General features: G+C 42.6%; 1 protein-coding gene across 1 annotated transcript in view; it reads left to right on the top strand.

The window, feature by feature from the left end:
* The window catches only part of LOC122565288 (E3 ubiquitin-protein ligase TRIM62-like), a 21,148-nt gene extending 5,890 nt beyond the window's left edge, over positions 1 to 15,258 (top strand). Inside the window, exons 2-6 of the mRNA XM_043721085.1 lie at positions 2,827 to 2,922; positions 5,725 to 5,958; positions 9,608 to 9,630; positions 12,375 to 12,520; positions 13,620 to 15,258. Of these exons, the coding sequence (XP_043577020.1) occupies positions 2,827 to 2,922; positions 5,725 to 5,958; positions 9,608 to 9,630; positions 12,375 to 12,520; positions 13,620 to 14,197 (1,077 nt within the window). The 3' untranslated portion in view covers positions 14,198 to 15,258. The remainder of the gene's footprint in view (positions 1 to 2,826; positions 2,923 to 5,724; positions 5,959 to 9,607; positions 9,631 to 12,374; positions 12,521 to 13,619) is intronic.
* The last annotated feature ends 4,737 nt before the right edge of the window (positions 15,259 to 19,995 follow it).

Below are 19,995 nucleotides of genomic sequence, written 5' to 3'. Positions count from 1 at the left end.
TGTCTGTACCTGACATATGCTTCCTTCTTTTTCTTAATCAAACCCTCAATTTCTTTAGTCATCCAGCATTCCCTATACCTACCAGCCTTCCCTTTCACCCTGACAGGAATATACTTTCTCTGGATTCTTGTTATCTTATTTCTGAAGGCTTCCCATTTTCCAGCCGTCCCTTTACCTGTGAACATCTGCCTCCAATCAGCTTTCAAAAGTTCTTGCCTAACACCGTCACAATTGGCCTTTCTCCAATTTAGAACTTTGGTGGCTGGCGTTTTAAATGTAAAATGTAAAGATAGCGTTTGGCACAACTGTAACCATGCATTTCAGAGAAAATGCATTCCAAGACAATAAACCAATAATTTGAATAAAGAGCTAATTAATTAAAATTGCCACTAAAAAAGTGCCAGCAGCAGAGCAAACTAATAGCAGAGTATAATTGGCCTTTCTCCAATTTAGAACTTTGGTGGCTGGCGTTTTAAATGTAAAATGTAAAGATAGCGTTTGGCACAACTGCAAAATTGCCACTAAAAAAGTGCCAGCAGCAGAGCAAACTAATAGCAGAGTATGTGACCCAATGGTATAGGTAATGGCTGGAGCCAGCACCATGTTCAGGTAACCCCTGTGTGTCCGTCAGACACAACAGGACCTTTAGTACGTATCTGCACATGTGTGGATGACATCAGCACCCACCCAAGCACATATTGGTGAGCTCTACAGAACATGTGCATGCATGGATGAAGATATGTCAGCAGTGGTGGTGAGCTGGTGATTTTGGGATAAATGTTAGCACTAATTGGACAGATTTACCTGCCCTATGTTTAAATTGAAAACCAAACCGCGTTTGTTAAATCAGTCACAACTCAATAGCAATCAATGTTGTTTAGTTCCTCCAGTTAGCATTTTTATGATCCCAAGCTTCAGTCAGGTTAGTTCAGCTTCCTCACTTTGTAACATTCTGACAGAGTGCAGTGAGAAAAATGTCTGATAGTATCGGGAGAAAGAATCAAGATAACCAGAACCCTTCTGAATTTATTTCTGCCTTGCCGTGTTAATATATGGACAATGTCCTCTTTGTGACAGATAGTTGCCAATCTGTCAGTTTACGTGATGAAGCACTGTAATGCTGTTTGTGCACATGCCTGATTAGCGTGCCACCCAGCTATAGATGGTATTGATGATAAACACTGACAAGTAAGAAAACCTTATTTTTTTGCGTTTTTGGGAAAGAAACAAACCTAAAGAAAGAGAGATGAGGTCCCAAGTTCTGATCACCACCTACCAGTGAAGCTGGATCAAGGTAAGAAGTTGGGTCGAAACAAATTAGACCTTGGTTTGCCTCTGGTGGTCATCATCGGAGTTGGCTTCAGCAGAATTCACCTGCTAGTGAGGGTCAGAAGAGGGTTGCCTTTCCGCCTGGGATATCCTGCTCAGTCAGCTTTTATGTGGATAAGTTCTTGCGGAGTCTGAAGGAAAGGAGGATGATTATGTGTTGGCTCACACACACTCTTCCACTCCCCCACACGCTCACCCATTCCCTCTCCCACATAATTACTTTCACACCTTCTCCCTCTCTTGGTCACTGATCCCACATTCTCCCTTTGTCAACCACTTACACGACACTCTCTCCCTGTCTCTCACTCACTCACGTAAACATCCCATGCTAACTCTCTACAATACTCTCCCTCTCCCAAATTCTCCCTGGGGTTTACCATTGACCAGAAACCAAACTGGACCGGCCATATCACTACTGTTGCTACAACAGCAGGTCAGAGACTAGGGATTCTATGGCCAGTAGCTCACCTGCTTTCTCCTCAAATTTTGTCCACCATCTAGAAGGCACAAATCAGAAGTATGATTGAATATTGGCCACTTACCCAGATGAGTATAACTCCAACAACATCTAAGAAGCTTGACACCATCTAGGACGAAGCACTTGACTTGACCCATCAACATTCACTTCCTTGAGCACCATGAACAACAGCAACAATGTGTGCTATCTTCAGCATACATTATAGTAACTCACGAAGGCTCTTCTGACAGCACCTTCCAAAACCCCTAACCCCCACCAACTAGTACAACAAATACATGGGAACACCATCTGTAAGTTCCCATCCAAGTCACACACCACCTTGACTTGGAATTGTATTATTGTCCTTTAGTGTGACTGGATCAAAATTCTGGAACTCCCTCTTTAACAGAGACACCCCATGGACTGCGGTGGTTCAAGAATGTAGCTCGCCATCACCTTCTCTGGAGAAATTAGGAATGGAAATAAATCCTGACTTAGTTATCGACAGCCAAATACCTTGAATGATTTTTTAAAAGTTCATGAAATGTAAATTGTTCCCGGGGTTTTATTCCTCAGTGATGACCAGCTCGTGAACTATCAGAAGATTAACAGTTATTTTTTGGGTTGTAATGAATTTGACCAGAATTGTAGTGGTCAGAGTCACCATCTTGCTGATGAGAGCTATCATTTTGTGATGACATAGTTAACATTGTATGGAACTGCTGCTTCTTTCAAATCTTATCTCTTCAATTTTCATCTCTCCATAACTCAATATGCATCTCATTACTGCTTTGTCTATTGGTTTAATTATATCTCTAGTTGGCTACACCATTTTGCTTCCTCAATTTGTTTGTCTTCACTTCTCTCATTCTCTCTCTCTCTCACTAATTCTTTCTCTCTCTATCTCTCTCTCTCACTTCATCTGTCTTACTTGGCTGCCTCTGTGTCTGCCATTCAGTATCACTGATATCTTTTTCTGTTTAGAATCTCTCCTTCTGTTTCAGTTGCCACATGGAAGTAACTGTTTGATTTATTTCAAGGACCACTTGCAGCAGCAAATCGAAAAAGTCCGAACAAATACAACCTCAATCCAAGCTGCCCTTGACCATCTCCAAACACAGAAGGAAAGTACCCAGGTTAGTTTGAATGACACAAGAACTGATACCTTCCCCTGGAATGCTTAACATGATTATCATCATCACCAAAACCGACAAGGCATGTTTCGTTCACATTGGCTTATGTTTAGTTAGCTGAAAATGTGTTGCTGGAACAGCGCAGCAGGTCAGGCAGCATCCAGGGAACAGGAGAATCGACGTTTCAGGCATAAGCCCTTCTTCAGGAATGAGGAAAGTGTGTCCAGCAGGCTAAGATAAAAGGTAGGGAGGAGGGACTTGGGGGAGGGGTGTTGGAAATGCGATAGATGGAAAGAGGTCAAGGTGAGGGTGATAGGTCAGACTGGGGTGGGGGCGGAGAGGTCAGGAAGAAGATTGCAGGTTAGGAAGGCAGTGCTGAGTTTGATGGATTTGACTGAGCGAAACGTCGATTCTCCTGTTCCCTGGATGCTGCCTGACCTGCTGCGCTGTTCCAGCAACACATTTTCAGCTCTGATCTCCAGCATCAGCAGACCTCACTTTCTCCTTATGTTTAGTTAGGACTTGCTGATTATCAAATGAGAGTTTTCAGTTCTAGGACTTTGTACCAAGTGTCACTGTCCGGCACTTCTTTGTTGGATATGAGTTATTTTAAATTTCAAGATAGGTAATGCATTGTCAAGTGCAAAGACAAAGTTAAACTCAATCTCCACAGTTCCACCAAATATTTTTGGGTCAGATAGAACATTGATTCGGTGGAGAGTAAAATTTCCCATCCTCGAGCACTGTTGGATCTAATATAACACAAGTCACACAGGGAGTTAAACTTGTGAGTGGCACCAGAATTGTTTGTCTTGAAAATTGCAGGGAGTTTGATTTAAAAAGTGAAAGCTGTAAAATTGATAAGTCAAATTTCTGCAAGAGAAAATTAATTAGTGGAAACATGGACAATCAAACCATACATTTCAATGATCCTTTGACACTTCTCAAAATAGTTAATGAGGTAGTTTGGTGATGGAAATCTCCCATCTGTGGTTACAGCAGTCTGTTGTGTGGCTGCTTGTACTGGGGAATGGTTCATGTTAAAGAGAATCCTATTTCATTGATGCAGTATTAAAAGCATCCGTATACAGTTTAATAGAATGCATAACAATGGTAATGTGGATATGAGAAAGAGGTAAGCTGGGAACTCAAACTGCCCAGGTATTCTGAACATTGGTTACAGGAGTACTGTACATGGAATGAGGAAAATTGCATAAGTTAAAAAGCAGTGTCTGAATATTTCTATAAAGTAAAACGCAAAAACATGTTCAGGTGATGGAAAGTTTAATAAAAATGTACTTCTGAAGGATATGGCAGTGCATAGGTGGGACAAGCAAAGTTTCAGCCATCTCTTAATGAAAATGTACATATCAGATTATCCAGCACTGTTGCCTGTAGATGCCCTGTGACACTTGAGAGAAGGGGCAATTTTTATTGCTACTGGAGAAGCAATGCAGATGATCAAGTGTCCTGCTAGGCTTCTGGGCAAGATGGTATAATAAAAGGGACAGAAATCACAGGGCCTAGTCCTTAACCAGAACATAGAGAGACCCTTAGAGCCCAGGTCACACCACTCCCTATCACTGTAGTCTCCCTCTCCTTCCTCCACCCCAGCACATTGGGAGGCTGAGCCTTCCTACAGACACCTACACCATCATGCCTGTGTGGTTTCTGTGGTAGAAGCCTGAAGTGGGTTCTGATGGAAATTGTACACTTTCTACATCCTCTCTGCTCCCAGCCTGCCTTCTCCTTTCCCTCCTGCAGGAAGATAAACCTGGCAATGGGCACTGCTGATGCCTCTGATTGCCTTGCTGATCATTACAATCAGAGAATTGACAATGGGGTTTTACATGACTGCAACAGGTTCATAACTCTCATCCCTCATGTTAGCAAAGATTTTTATTTCTCTATTTTTGGAGGGATTAACACCCTGTGCAATGCTATAAATGCACATGTAAAAGTTGTCTCACTGCTACTGTTCACTTGAATTTAGCTAAACTTTGGAGCAAATAAATGCATCTGGCTCCAGTTGGATTGAGGTCCAACATGAGGGACAGGGGTATGTTGCAGTGATGCTGCCCCTGCTGGCTGGGATAACTGGTAGGAGCCCTGCATTGCTTCTCTTTGTGCAGTTTAAACAGAATCAGGCCCATGATTGGATAGTGCCAGACTTGCACAGAGTTGTGGACAATCCCATCAGACCTTGTACCATCAGAGGTTGTCAGCTGTCCATTATCAGCAGCTGCTGCCAAGGCCTGTCCAGAGGATCGACAGCAGATCCATGGAGTGAGGTGAGTGAGGCAGGATGGACAGGGCAGAGAGAGTGGAGAAGGAGTCAAGGACAAAGGGTTGGCTCCAGCTCTCCACCTCTCCCCCCTCCAACCCCCACCATCATCACCGCCACCTTGCTTGTTTGGACAGCATAAACCCTTGTGTATTCAATGATAATTGGGCTTTAAGCAGTTTATGAGCCTTGCTGGTATCCTGCTGCCAGTGAATAGGATTCCTGCACTGGGACTTAACTGGAGACTGTTTTCCCAATGCTAAGAATTGCAGGTGGGTACACCTGCTCAGCAACTACCCCCAACATGCCACTCCTGGCAGGCTCCTCTAAATTCAGCCCAAAGAGACACCCACTGCAAAATTTGGTATCCGCAATTTCTTCTCCGATTCACAAACTTGTTTGATTGCAGTACATGTAAGGAACATGCTCTCGTAAGCACAGTCTGGATAATGTTTATGCACAAATTCAGTCAGAAACGTTACGTGCTGTCAAGTGACCTATGGTGTATTTCCACTCCATAGACTCTGATCAGAGAAACCAAGCTCCAGATTCAGGAGAAGTGTAACGCAGTGCGGAAGTATTTTGAGAATGAAGAGAAAGAAGCATGTAAATATCTCGACAGGGTTCAGAGGCATGTGACTGGGGAAATTGATGCACGGATACTTGAACTGGAAAACAAAATGGAAGACTTTGAGAAGAATTTGTCTGATTTCAGTGACCTTTTAACCAAGAATGAAAAGCTGATTTTTATACAGGTAATGTGGTCTACGTTACTGCCTTTTCTATTGAGCAGATTATTTTAAAACACTGAATGGTGGGGACAGTGATGGAGTGAATGTCACTATTCTAGCATTCCAGGGGCTCAGGGGATATGAGTTCAAATCTCAGCATGGTTGCTGGTGGAATTTAAATTCAGTTGATTGAAAAAAGAATTCAGGATTTGAAATCTTGTCTCAGGAATGATGCCCATGATGCGATCAATGATGATTGTAAAAGCTCATCTGGTTCACTAGTGTGGGAAGGAAATCTGCCATCCTTAACCTGCCTGACCTGCGTGTGACTGTGCTTGGCTCTTAACTGCCCTCTGAAATGGCTGGGCCTGCCATTTAGTTCAAGGGCAATTAGGGATGAGAAGCAGATGTTGGCCTTGCTAATGATGCCAACATGACACCAATAAATAAAGGAAAAGCAGGGGATTCTTAATCCTTTTTTTAAAAGCCAATGTCTGAAATGAAGACGAAACGGGCGGCACGGTGGCACAGTGGTTAGCACTGCTGCCTCACAGCGTCAGATATCTGGGTTCAATTCCCGCCTCAGGCTGTGTGGAGTTTTCACATTCTCCCCGTGTCTTCTCCGGGTGCTCCGGTTTCCTCCCACAGTCCAAAAATGTGCAGGTTTGGTGAATTGGCCATGCTAAATTGACCGTAGTGTTAGATGAAGGGGTAAAGGTAGGGGCATGGGTCTGGGTGGGTTGCTCTTCGGAGGGTCGGTGTGGACTTGTTGGGCCAAAGGGCCTGTTTCCACGCTGTAAGTAATCTAATCTAAATGTTCCATGTTGTAGGAGGGTAGGGATTGGGATGGGGAGATATGAGTCATGTGGTTTGAGTATTGGAGAAGAGAGAGGAGGTGTTGAGGTTTTTGAGAATTAGAGAGGGGCCACTAAATCTAATATGGTCTGTTGTTAGACTAAGCATTGCCCAACAATGGCACCATGTCATGTCTGAATCTCACCATAGCTTGCCATGTTGTATGAGCTCACTGGACTGTTTGTAACTTTGCTGCACCATCCTCATTTGAGATTGGGATCATCAGGGCCAGCTTGTCCAGCATAGTTGAGAAAAAAAAATCTAAAGAGATGAGTGTCTTCTCTTTAACAAGATATCCCTTGTTACTAAGAATATGATGGTAAGTCTATCTCTTTGAGGTCCAGAGTCGTTCTCCCATCCAGGCCTTCAAAAGTGTTGGGTAGAGCTTAATGCACTCCTCAGCATTTAACCCTTACAGAACCAAAACATTTTATACAACAACTTCGTTACTGAGAACTTGTGGAGTTTGGGAGTCGTGGGACAGAGCTTTGGTTTGCAGATCAGTGGGGACATCAAGAAATGGTTTATAACTTCAACAACGACAACTTATATTGTGAAGTCTTATAAAGAATGACACTGAGCCACGTAAGGAGACATTAGGTCAGATGACCAGAAATGTGGTCAGAAGGTAGGTTTTAAGGACAGTTTTAAAAGAGTAAAGCAAGTTGAGAGGCGGAGAGGTATAGATAGGATTTTCCACAGCATGGGGCCTTAGCAACCACCAATGATGGAGCACATAAAATTCAGGATGCACAAATTGCCAAAACTAAAGGAACACAGGGTGATGGGGCTGGAGGAGGTTACAGAGATAGGGAGAGGTGTAGGGGCTGGAGGAGGTTACAGAGATAGGGAGAGGTGTAGGGGCTGGAGGAGGTTACAGAGATAGAGAGCAATAAGGTCCTTGAGAGATATGAAAACAAGGATGAGAATTTTAAAATTATCACCTTGTTTGAGCAGGAGTCAGTGTTGGTCAGTGAGCGCAGGGACTGGTGGGGCAATGGAACCAGCTGCAAGTTATGAGCTTAAGAATGGCCTCTTGTTTACGGAAAATAAAATGTAGAAGACTAACTGGGAATGTATCCCCTCTGGAAGGGGAATACAAAGCAAGAGGTATGATTTCACAGATTGAAATGCTAACCTAAATTATTTTAGCAAACAATACCCAAGATAATTTTTTGTGGGAAAAATATGAATGACCTCCTCCAGAAGGTTACAAACACAAAACCAAATGTATTGTTTAAAAAGCAATACAAAAGCTGACCTGAGGAAAAATATAATAAGAGAAATAAGAAAAAGTGAACTTGCACCTTTTAGTGACTTTCTTGATGTTAAAACACTCCAAAGTACTTTCAGGCAAGAAGCACTTTTGAAGTGTATTTGTAATTGGATTGGAATGTAGAAAATATGGTGGCTGATTTGTGCATAGCTGGCTGCAGTGTGACAGAGATCAGATTATCTCACTTACTGATGTTGATTGAAAGATAACTATTAACCAGGAGTCACTGTCCTGTTGACCTGCTGTCTAGTAGTTAGGTTCTTTAAGATTTGACCAGCTCGGTCAGAAGTAGTACTGCTGAACATTGCTTTGTCATAGACGTTAATACATAGACATCCACCCAGGATGCTTTTTATACCCTTGCCATCCTTGGTGCTTCCTTCAACTGGTGTTCAATATGGGGAGTTGCTGATTCATCAGGGCGGTTGGTGAGTGGAGGAAGGGTGGGGATTGCTTGGGTGGTAGTCAGCAGGAGGTTTTCTTACCCATATTTCACCTGACACTATGAGACTTTATGAAAACAATGTCAAGGACTGCCAGGCCATCTATACACCACTGTGCTGCCAGCAGTGCTGGGACTGTCATTTCAGTGGGACAGAACATACCCGAGGACTGTGGCACTATCTATTAAAGAGACTTGAATTCACAACCTTGTAACAGACATGTCCTCCCAGTTGAGATAAAGCTTTCATTGGTGATTATGGAGAATTTTGGAATTTGATGTAAAGGATCAACCACACCAATAGCTCATGACTTGGCAACGCAGCTGAAGTTACTGTATTCCTAAACACAATCTTATCTCACATAAGGGTCCAATTCCAGTTTTGGGTGACTGTCTGTGTGGAGTTTGCACATTTTCCCTGTGTCTGCGTGGGTTTCCTCCGGGTGCCCGGTTTCCTCCCACAGTCCAAAGATGTGCAGGTTAGGTGAATTGGCCATACTAAATTGCCCATAGTGTGAGGTGCATCAGTCAGAGGGAAATGGGTCTGGGTGGGTTATTCTTCGGAGGGTCAGTGTGGATTGGTTAGGCCAAAGGGCCTGTTTCCACACTGTAGGGAATCTAATCTAAAAAAAACGAAGGACCAGAAGTAGGCCATTCAACCCATCAAGTCTGCTGTGCCATTCAGTGAGGTCATGGCTGATCAGGTCATCCTCAACTCAAGGTACCATTCATTCTGAACCCTTGTCTATTTTTTTCAGGCCTTGTTGACTCCTTAATTTCCAATCATTAGTCATGACAGTAGCAGAGAGGGAGTTCATGTATGGGTCAAAAATGTCTTTGTTGCTTGTTAATCGGATTCTGCTGTAATTGGTTCATATAGTTGTTTATGTTTCACAAACAGCAGGTAGCAATGGGATAAAGTTTACTTTATTTTCTGAGAGATCGACAAGAAATTATGATTAATTTTCTTATAGAATTTCAATTAATTTAGTTATGTATATTTTACAGTAATGCTTTTAATGCACAGGATGAATGTATATCTGATATGTTTATTACTTTTAGTGATTTTAAACATTAATCATTTTATCTCACTATTTCAGGGATTTAATTCAATGGCATTGAGGTAAGGGAAATTCACTTATAATTCACTAAAATTGATTCATTCTATATAAATCTTCACTGTGTAGACAACAAAATGATCACTTTGTTTTTAAATTTAGGCATTTTTGTTCTTTAATGTCCTACGTCATGTGTTAGTTTTTCTAAACAGAGCCATCAGCTTAGCTCAGTGGCCACATTCTGAATTCTGGATTGACTTAACGTTTTGTCAATGGGAAAGATGCAAAATAAATGGGAAATTTTTATTGTTGTTGAATCAGGTGATGGGAGTTAGCTCAATGTTCACATTTCAGCACAGTCCCTACAAAGTGCTGCATTGTTTATAAACTGTCCTTTAGATTAGATATTTAAATGAGCTGCCAATGAGATGGATATGAGAGTGCAATGGTTTGATATAAAGAGGACCAGTCGGTTTCTATCATGCTCTGGCTAATATTTGTCCCTAACCAACCTCATTAAATTGATTAAGTTGTGGTTTATCTGATCACTGTTAATAGGAGCTTGTTGTGTACAATTTGGCTGCTACAGTTTTCCATCTGACAATGCCAATTGCATCTCAAAAGTAATTTATTGGCTACAAGCTACAAGGAGGCATTAATACAATAAGCACAATCTAAATGCAAATTCTTTATTTCATTAACGAATAACTGAATATAAATCTCCTCTGATTATATAAAATATTCATTATAGTCTCTGTTAAGCAAATAGATTCTTTCTGAGGTGTTTTGAACGCCTGTTAAAATATTGGAACTTCCCGATTAGCAAACAGGATGTATGCTGGGAATCGCCATTTGTGCACTTGCTAACGTGCTGTTTTACTCACATTCATTGAAATGGAAATGATGGTGATTGTGCCATGGAGAATGTGGAACAGGAAATTCTGGCAGTCATCTGTAACTGTTCTGCATCTGGAAAATATCTGTGACTGTGATGAAGCAGTCACACTGTCAGATTTAGCTTTGCTGCTTCTCGCTATCTGCTGTGCCAATAAATAATTGTGCATAACTATAAATAGTCCATTAAATGAGAAACTGAGTGTGTATAAATGATCCATTAAATAAGTAACTGATTGTGAGTATAAATAATTCATAAACTGAGTAATTGAGTTTACATTCGGAACATTATCCATGGATCTGAGTGGGGCACGGTGGCACAGTGGTTAGCACTGCTGTCTCACAGCGCCAGAGACCCGGGTTCAATTCCCGACTCAGGCGACTGACTGTGTGGAGTTTGCACATTCTCCCCGTGTCTGCGTGGGTTTCCTCCGGGTGCTCCGGTTTCCTCCCACAGTCACAAAGATGTGCGGGTCAGGTGAATTGGCCATGCTAAAGTGCCCGTAGTGTTAGGTTAAAGGTAAATGTAGGGGTATGGGTGGGTTGCGCTTCGGCGGGTCGGTGTGGGCTTATTGGGCCGAAGGGCCTGTTTCCACACTGTAAGTAATCTAATCACTCCATTTACTGAGCACCTGGAGAAATCTAAAATTCACCCCATTAAGCAAGACCATCAAACAGGAAATGGATGGTCATTTGGAACATTTCTCTCTGCTGAACACAGTACCATTTGACCCCTGAGTGTTTAGGGTTGCACCATTAACCCAGACATGAACGTGTGTTTAGTCATCTAGAGTGTGCACATCGTCACTTCATTAATCAAGTATCTTAATGTATGTTTGATTAGCCTTTTACAAATTTCAGACCTTCCCAATATTCTCTCTGTTTTTGTATTATATGTCATTTTGTAAGTGGTCCCCGTATCTTATGTCAGGAATGCACACTCTATATTCATTTTGAACCATTCAGTTACATAACCTGATGGTGTAGCAATAACTTCACAATGTGATTTGCACTGGAGGTTTGTATATTTGGCCTCATAAGTGCTTTTCCTGTATTGCAATTACCTGCCTTACTGGAGGTTAGAACCTGATTTCCAACTGATCCCTTGACTCTGTTTCCTGATGGTTTTGGTGAAGACACCAAAAGAATTTACCAGCTATTCTTTCACACGTGCCTTCAGGACTTTGCTGAAAAGAACTCCCAAAGGTCACTGGAGCAAAGACTGGACCTAGACATCCACTGAATGCCTTAGCTGAGTTTGGAAATGGCAACCATGGAAGGAGCAGCAGTGAGGAGATAGCGAGGACTGCAGATGCCGGAGAAGTCAGAGTCAATAAAGTGTGGCGCTGGAAAAAGCACAGCAGGTCAGGCAGCATCTGAGGAGCAGGAGAGTCAACATTTGGGCTTAACCCTTCATCAGTACTGATTGTCTTGCTCCTCAGATGCTGCCTGACCTGCTGTGCTTTTTCTGGGAGCAGCAATGATACTCCTGAGAGGGGCAGGAGGAGGGAATTGGAGATTGAAGCAGTGAAGTAGAAGATTTCATCTCCCACTTCCTCTTTCTTTCTCACTGCTAACCATTCCAAATTTGGGTCGGATCTTTTAAGAATAGTTCCTGTCTTGAATATGTCAGTTGAATATTTTAATATTTCAGTTCCAAGTTTGTTTGAGTAGTTGTATTGCAGATATTGGTGGAGCTCTGTTTTGAACTCCAGCCTTAGCTGCAGGTTGGCTTTTACTTTATTGTGGACCCTTACATTTAAAATGTGTCAGCTCATGACATCCGCCAGCCTGCCAATAATTGCAATTGAATCATTTTTCAGAAGAATTCCTCATATTCTCTTCAGTAGATATGCTTCATCTTTTTACATTGCACACTGAATGCATTTTAATGTCGCCTACACTTGTTCTTTAGAATAAAAGAAGCATCTGAACCACTAGCCCCACAGCCACCTCCACCTGATGTCAACAAAATAACAGCGGATAAGATCAACTGGGTACAGAAACAGTATGAAGCGGTCTCCCAGCTCGAGAGAGATCGCGACATAATGGCAACTGTGTGTAAGTACATCCCTGCTCATCTTGTGTACTGCACTGTGCCACTTATCTGCTTTGCATTGAGGCTTTCCTGTAAAAGTCTGGATGCATTTAAAATTGAGACAATTCACCTGACATAGTCCACTGCATTGAAGACCTCAGGGCCACTGCACCTCCATTCCAGTCTAGCTGTGAAACTGGCTACACTAGTAATGGGTTGCAATTGAAGCTAGGACCCGGCCTTTCTCTGAGGTTTCTACTGGGGCCTTTGCGGGAGAAGCCCAAACAGGTGTAGGATGTGGCATTGCCAAAGCTGGAGTTGGCTGGGGTCGGGGGGCATTGGGTCATTGTGAGAAGTGGGAGTATGCATCCAGCGGGAGCCATCTGGGCATCCAGGCCTGGCATTTCACTCGGAACTGAAGGTGTAAGAGGTTGACAGTTACTTTTCATTCCTTAACTAAGATCATAGAATCCCTACAGTGTGGAAACTGGCCCTTCGGCCCAATAACACCACACCAACCCTCCGAAGAGTAACCCACCCAGACCCATTCCCCTTCCCTATTAGCCTACATTTACCCTGATTAATGCCCCTAACCTACACATCCCTGGACACTACGGGCAGTTTAGCATGGCCAATTCACCTGACCTTTGGATTGTGGGAGAAAACTGGAGCACCCGGAGGAAACTCACTCAGACATGGGGAGAATGTCCAAACTCCACACAGACAGTCACCCGAGGCTGGAATCGAACCTGGGTCCCTGGTGCTGTGAGGTAGCAGTACTAACCACTGAGCCACTGTGCTGCACAAGGTATTGAGAAAAAACCCATCCCCTTTCTGGGGAAGGAGCTCAGTCGCTCCCTTCCCTAATTTGGCATACTTTTCCATATTTGGGGCCTTTTGATGCCATTGGATTTCCTGAGATATTTCCCCTAATGATTTGGGCAGCTATTAAGTGACACACCCTTGTGCCTGCCTGGTGCCCATAATGCCAGCACCACATACTTTGTAGTCCCACTTTCATAAAGAGGTGTACCTACTCCTCAACACGAACGTTAATAGCATTGATGAAGAATGAAGTTCACAGATCAGAGCTGTGATCCTCTAACATTGCTTTATTCACAGATGGACAGACACCGACTCTGGATGTGGAGACCGCTCATCGCAGTGTCATTCTGTCAGATGATAAGAGGGTCGCAACTGGAACCCAGTACAGACAACCCTACCCCGCCAACCGGAAGAGGTTTGACACCTGGGGCCAGGTGCTGTGCTCCGAGGGAGTCAACAGTGGCCGCTCCTACTGGGAGGTGGAGATTGCTGGAGTCCGTGGCAAATGGGCAATTGGTGTATGTTATGGAAGCATAAAGCGAAAGGGCCGGGATAAAGAGTGTGTGCTGGGGGAGAGCAGTAAGTCGTGGATTGTATGCTCCGAGAGTAACAGTAATCTGTGGAGTTACTTATCAAGGTCCACCTCTGTTTCAGCCCAGCATAATGGTAATATCACAGACCTAGCTGTCAAAATATCCTCTAAAGTGGGAGTGTTTGTGGATTTTGATGCTGGAATAATCTCCTTTTACAGTGTATCAGGCAACAAACTAAGCTTGATATGTACTTTCCAGCAGCAGTCATTCTCAGAGACTCTCTACCCAGCTCTGAAAGTTGGTGACTGGAGCACCTCTCTGACTCTGTGCTCTCTCACCTGATTCCTTTCTCAACTTTTATTAAGCTTTTATTCTTTTAATAGTTCCCTTATAAAAAAGGAAGACCATCAGTTGGAATGAACCAAAGTTGTTCCCGTTAACATTATAACCCCCAAATACCTCGGATCTTGAGGGGCCAATCAGTAGCATGATGGGCTGACCTTGCTGAATTCTGCTGGACTAGTTCACTGACTACTTAAGATAGGTTCCCACCGTCTAGAAAGCCACACAATCAGTAATGCTCCAGGAAAAGTTAGAGAAGAAATTAGGAAAATATACCAAAAATGGTCCACTGTATTCAAGAACCAAAATCCAGCTAAATATCTCAACTTTGGCAGAAAGAAGTGCACAAGTGGGGGTGGAATTTATTTTGGGTGGCAGAGAAGAATAAGCATTAATTAAATCCTCTCATTCCACGACCACAGTTTTCTATTCCATTCACCTCTCCCATTTCATGCAGAGGAGGCACAGTGGAGATTGCCCAGAGAACTTGAGTGTTGCTTTGGACTCTCATTACCACAAATTTTAGTTACAAATGAAGTACCGTTTTCTGTAACCTGAAGAGGTATTTGAAATATCACCAGCAATGTCAAATTTCTGTTGAAGTACCCTTTCCTATCACTATCCTTATCCATCACTCACCCAGTCTGTTTCTATTACGCGTGGATTGTGGATTCTTTTTGATGCTGATTGTAGTGAAGAAGGTTTTTCTGCACTATTATTTATCCAGCTTAACTTTCATTACTTTCTCATTCTGAGGGCTGGGTTAGATACGATGCGTCAAATGGCTTCCTCTATGCGTTTTTCTCTCCAAATCCAGAAATGTTGTTACATACAACAATGTGTTTTTCTCATTATCAAATTACCTGTGATTTTTTTTTTTAAACCTATTAACCACCAACAAAAATCACCCCTGTTTTCCAGTTGATTAATTTACATGCAAAGCCCATTAAGGGAAATGCAGGATCTGGGAAATACAGGGTACCCTATGTCTGTGGAGAAAGTGAGGTCTGCAGATGCTGGAGATCAGAGCTGAAAATGTGTTGCTGGAAGCCTTCCATATCTGCCACAGATTCACCTGCACCTCCACACACATCATCTATTGCATCCTCTGCACCCGATGTGGCCTCCTCTATATTGGGGAGACAGGCCGCCTACTTGCGGAGCGTTTCAGAGAACACCTCTGGGACACCTGGACCAACCAACCCAACCACCCTGTGGCTCAACATTTCAACTCCCCCTCCCACTCCACCAAGGATATGCAGGTCTTTGGACTCCTCCATCCCCAGACCACAACAACACGACGGTTGGAGGAAGAGCGCCTCATCTTCCGCCTAGGAACCCTCCAACCACAAGGGATGAACTCGGATTTCACCAGTTTCCTCATTTCTCCTCCCCCCACCTTGTCTCAGTCAAATCCATCGAACTCAGCACCGCCTTCCTAACCTGCAATCTTCTTCCTGACCTCTCCGCCCCCACCCCAGTCTGACCTATCACCCTCACCTTGACCTCTTTCCACCTATCGCATTTCCGACGCCCCTCCCCCAAGTCCCTCCTCCCTACCTTTTATCTTAGACTGCTGGACAAACTTTCCTCATTCCTGAAGAAGGGCTTATGCCCGAAACGTCGATTCTCCTGTTCCCTGGATGCTGCCTGACCTGCTGCGCTTTTCCAGCAACACATTTTCAGCTACCCTATGTCTGTGCTTTGTTAATTCCTCGTTACGTCCCACATGAAAATAGCAAATTGGATCCAAAATTAGCCATGAGAGGAAGCAGAGGGACAGCTGAAGTGTTTGTATCTGGAGGCTGGTAGCAGTGGAGTTTACAGAGACTCGCCATTAGCTCTGTTTCTCTCCACAGATGCTGCAAGACCTGCTGAGTTTATCAAATGTTTTCAGGTCTAATTCCAGATTTCAAGCTGATTTTATTTCAGAGTTATGCTTAAAGCCTTACTTTTTGAGATATATTTCAATGGGTTAGTTTTAAATGTAGACAGAATGATTAAGAGGTTTGAGGAGAAAAAAAATTGGCCGTGTGGTTCCTGTTAGGAGAGAGGTCTGTAAGATTGTTGAATTTTGGAGACCATTAGGATATGCTGGTGGATTTTATTCAGTGGACCTAACAGGAAAGCCCCAGTTTGATTGCCTGTGTGTGCTGAATTAGTAGATATCAACTGGATCACATTCACTAAGGACCCAAAGTTGGCTTCAGTTTCCAGAGTTGGAAAAGGATAAGGCAGTCGGACTGAGACCTGGTTCTGTGAATATCCTTAAACAGGATTAGCAAGTCAGTGTTGCTATATCCCATGTAGTAAAAACCCTCCTGATACTAATATCGGCACTTGAGAGAGGTATTGTGAAGTGATTTATGGAAACAATCTCTGCAAGCAGCCAGCACCTACAGCTGAGGAGGCAAACAGTGAAGCAAAATATTAAATTCGTCAACCAAAATAATGACTGGTCAGACACTGGGTTAATACTGATAGGAACCTTCTGGCTATACACGCAGAGTGAACGGGAACAAAACGATGTTATTTTAACTCACTTAGAGGAACATTGGTGACCTGATACTTAGATTTTCTTTATTGTGCAAAAAACACTTGATAGGCATTCTGTCGATTGAACAGCAGAGGGTGGTGTTGTCTTGTAAAAGGATGTTGCAGTATCTAATGTTGCTAATTTCCCCAGAGCTGTGGTTACACAGGCAGCTTGGAAGAGCCACCAAACTGAATGGATTTTCAACTCCTTTCTCTGCATCATCCCCTGAAATAAATTAGGTTCTACTATGCTAGGCACTAGCAGTATTCTCATTTTAAAGGAAACAATAACCTTTCTGAGTTTGTGAAGGCCCTGTGCTACTTGCCATATGTCATCAGAGAAAAATTCAAATGATGTTCTCCAGAGGTGTTAGAGAATCTAGAATACACTCTAAAAACGAGTGCATGCATTTGGCACTTCAAGCTCCAGTGATTTTGTTTGTAATTACAGTGTCTGAGTTTACTGTGGAAAAACAATGAAGGTATTACAGAGTGACGGGCTGCACCAGCTACTTTCAATTCTGTATAAGTCACAAAACTCTAGCACCGTAAATACTGATTCATACGACTGACATCCCTTACTTTTTTAACCATGTTTATGGCTTGGGTCGACATCTCAGGTTTAAGCTTCAAACTGAAAAATTGAACCTGTTGATTTGCTCTGATACCTCTGTCCTTAGTCGTGCAGTTAGAAGGATGTGCACTGCTGCTGTAGCATAAAACTTTCAATCTTGCCTTTCTGACTAAAGCCGTGATGTGCCAGTGTTGGACTGGGGTGAACAAAGTCAAAAGTCACACGACACCAGGTTATAGTCCAACAGGGGGTTTATTTGAAGGAGCAGCGCTCCATCTTCGAAGAAGCAGCAATGCGAGAGTTTGTGTTTTGAAGTAAACCTGTTGGTCTATAGCCTGGTCTAATGTGACTTTTGACCTTTTCTGACCAAAACCAGTCATAAACATCAAAATTAGTGCATTTCCAATGACCCCATAAAATTTTAGAACATTCTTTCTGTCTAATCTCATGTTCCGCAGATCATCAGAAAGACCAGGCTTTCCCCACGCTAAAAGCCAAAAATACTGGAGATCACAGCGGGTCAGGCAGCATCCATGGAGAGAAATCAGGCTAATGTCTTGAGTCTAGATGACTTTTCATCAGAGCTCTGTGATCTCCAACATTTTTTGTTTCCAGTAAGATTCCCGCATCTGCAGTCATTTTCCCCACACAGATGAAAATCCAGTGAAAGATTGACCAAATTTGTCCCAAAGTAATGCTTTAAATGTTGTTTGGACAGCCTGAATGAAATTTGGGTAGTTTGTTGTTCCCTATATTATAGGAGCAGGAATGAATGGGCTCTGTAAGATATTCATTCTGAAAGTTTTCGCTATGATCAGTGTGGATCCATGGTGTCTCATCTCCTGGTCTGCTTCCTGTCTGACTCCTGATAAACTAAACAAATGTATCCAGCTTTCCGCTAGGAGAACTCAGCCAGCTGAAATGAGAGCCTGCACTTAACCCCGCATCATCTGCACGATAAAGCCAGGAGCTATTGGAACAAGTCATTTCAGGAAAAAGGGACAACAAATCTTGTTTCTTTCCTACAGGTGAAAATATAGTAATTAATAACATAATGCCTGCAATGTTTTGCTTGTGTGGGGACCAGTTGTAAGTCACCCATATCTTCCTCACTCAGGAATTAACCTGCGTTCACTGTTCATCCCATGTGGGCTGCCCTGTAGACTGTATGTTGCTTGGGATAGCAGACTATTCCGACCTCAAAGCAGCAGAGAATGAACTGCTCCTGCTAATTCTAACAAGGTTGTGAACAAGTTGGATTTTAAGTATTTATGAGGTAACTGCACCTAGCAATCAAACAGTCCTCCAAACTTTTTTAACATTATTGAATTTCAAAACATTTAATTTTTGTGTACACTGCAAGTTATAGCGCATTCTATTTTTGTACGTTGCTTTCAGTTATTCATAAAATCCAGAGAGAGTTGTTGCCTAATATCTGAGACTTTCAAGAATGAATTACTCACAGCTTCAGTTCTGTGCAGTTTTTAGAAGGTTTTTATATTAAAAAATATTTTCATATATTTGCCTTTACAGTTATAAATATGGTGTTGAGAATATTTGTGCTAGGTCATTAGTCATATGATTGAAGATTAGCGAAGCCAGTTTTAGTCACAGGACAATCTTTGTGCTAAGTTTTCTGCAATGTTTATTCTTAGCTCTTTAGTCTGTAAATGGGCTGTTCACTGTGGAGAAACATGATGGGAGACCCAACCTCCCCAAAATACATTTTTAATTCTTTCATGGGATGTAAGCATTGCTATGAAGGCCAGCATTTGTTGCCCATCCCTAATCACACTTGAATTAAGAGCGTCAGTAGGATTAATGAGGCCTGTCGAGAGGCAACCACATTACTGGGGGTCTGAATTCACATATGGATCAAACCAGGTAAAGGTGCCTTCCCTAAAGGACATTAGTGAACCTGATGGGTTTTACTAACAATATTTACTGATACGGAATGTTAACAGTTGATAATATATGACATTTTTCTTTTGACACAACTATTTTCTGGGATTGTGCTGTGCAATATTTGCATGCAGACCAGCTCTCTACATCAACCTCTGTTCATGTACAAAAGAGCAAGGAGCAGAAAGCAAATATTTGAAGATAAATTCCCTTCCTTAAAATCAGTGAGGAAGTAATGAAAAACACTTAATTCAATATATTGCAATCAGGCCATTATTGCTGTAAAAGAATTTTCATTTCAATTACCCCTACATGAGATATTTGGAAGATTAGGATACAGGAAACTAAGCAAATGAAGGACTGAAATATTTGACTTCTGCTATCCTGGTGGTCACACTGTTTCTATGTACAGGTGAACATACATCTCTTTGGCAAATATTTAATGCATTCAGAGGCTCTATCCCCAGAATGACAGCACTAAGTCACCAGGGCCTGAGTAATTTCTTCAGAAAAGCCCTGTCACTGAATGCCAAGGGTTGGCTACAGTTAGTGAGCCATGATTGACCATTCATGCCAAGATACTACTATCCGCACCTGCACATTCTGACATACATACATGGAATCCATCTTAAAGTGCTGTTTTCTGACAGTCTGGATCATTGGATTATGTCCCAATCACAGGTTTGTGATCTTCTGCAGGTAAAACTGTAATTACTATACAGCCAGGAGTTAGCACATCCAGGGGCCATAATGCTGAGTTGTGACCTGAAATTTCCCTTTGGTTAGC

The sequence above is a fragment of the Chiloscyllium plagiosum genome, chromosome 31 (assembly GCF_004010195.1).
Source record: "Chiloscyllium plagiosum isolate BGI_BamShark_2017 chromosome 31, ASM401019v2, whole genome shotgun sequence".
NCBI classification, from domain to species: Eukaryota; Metazoa; Chordata; class Chondrichthyes; order Orectolobiformes; family Hemiscylliidae; genus Chiloscyllium; species Chiloscyllium plagiosum.
The sequence above is the reverse complement of the archived record's forward strand: the minus strand, read 5'-3'. Positions and strand labels throughout refer to the sequence as shown.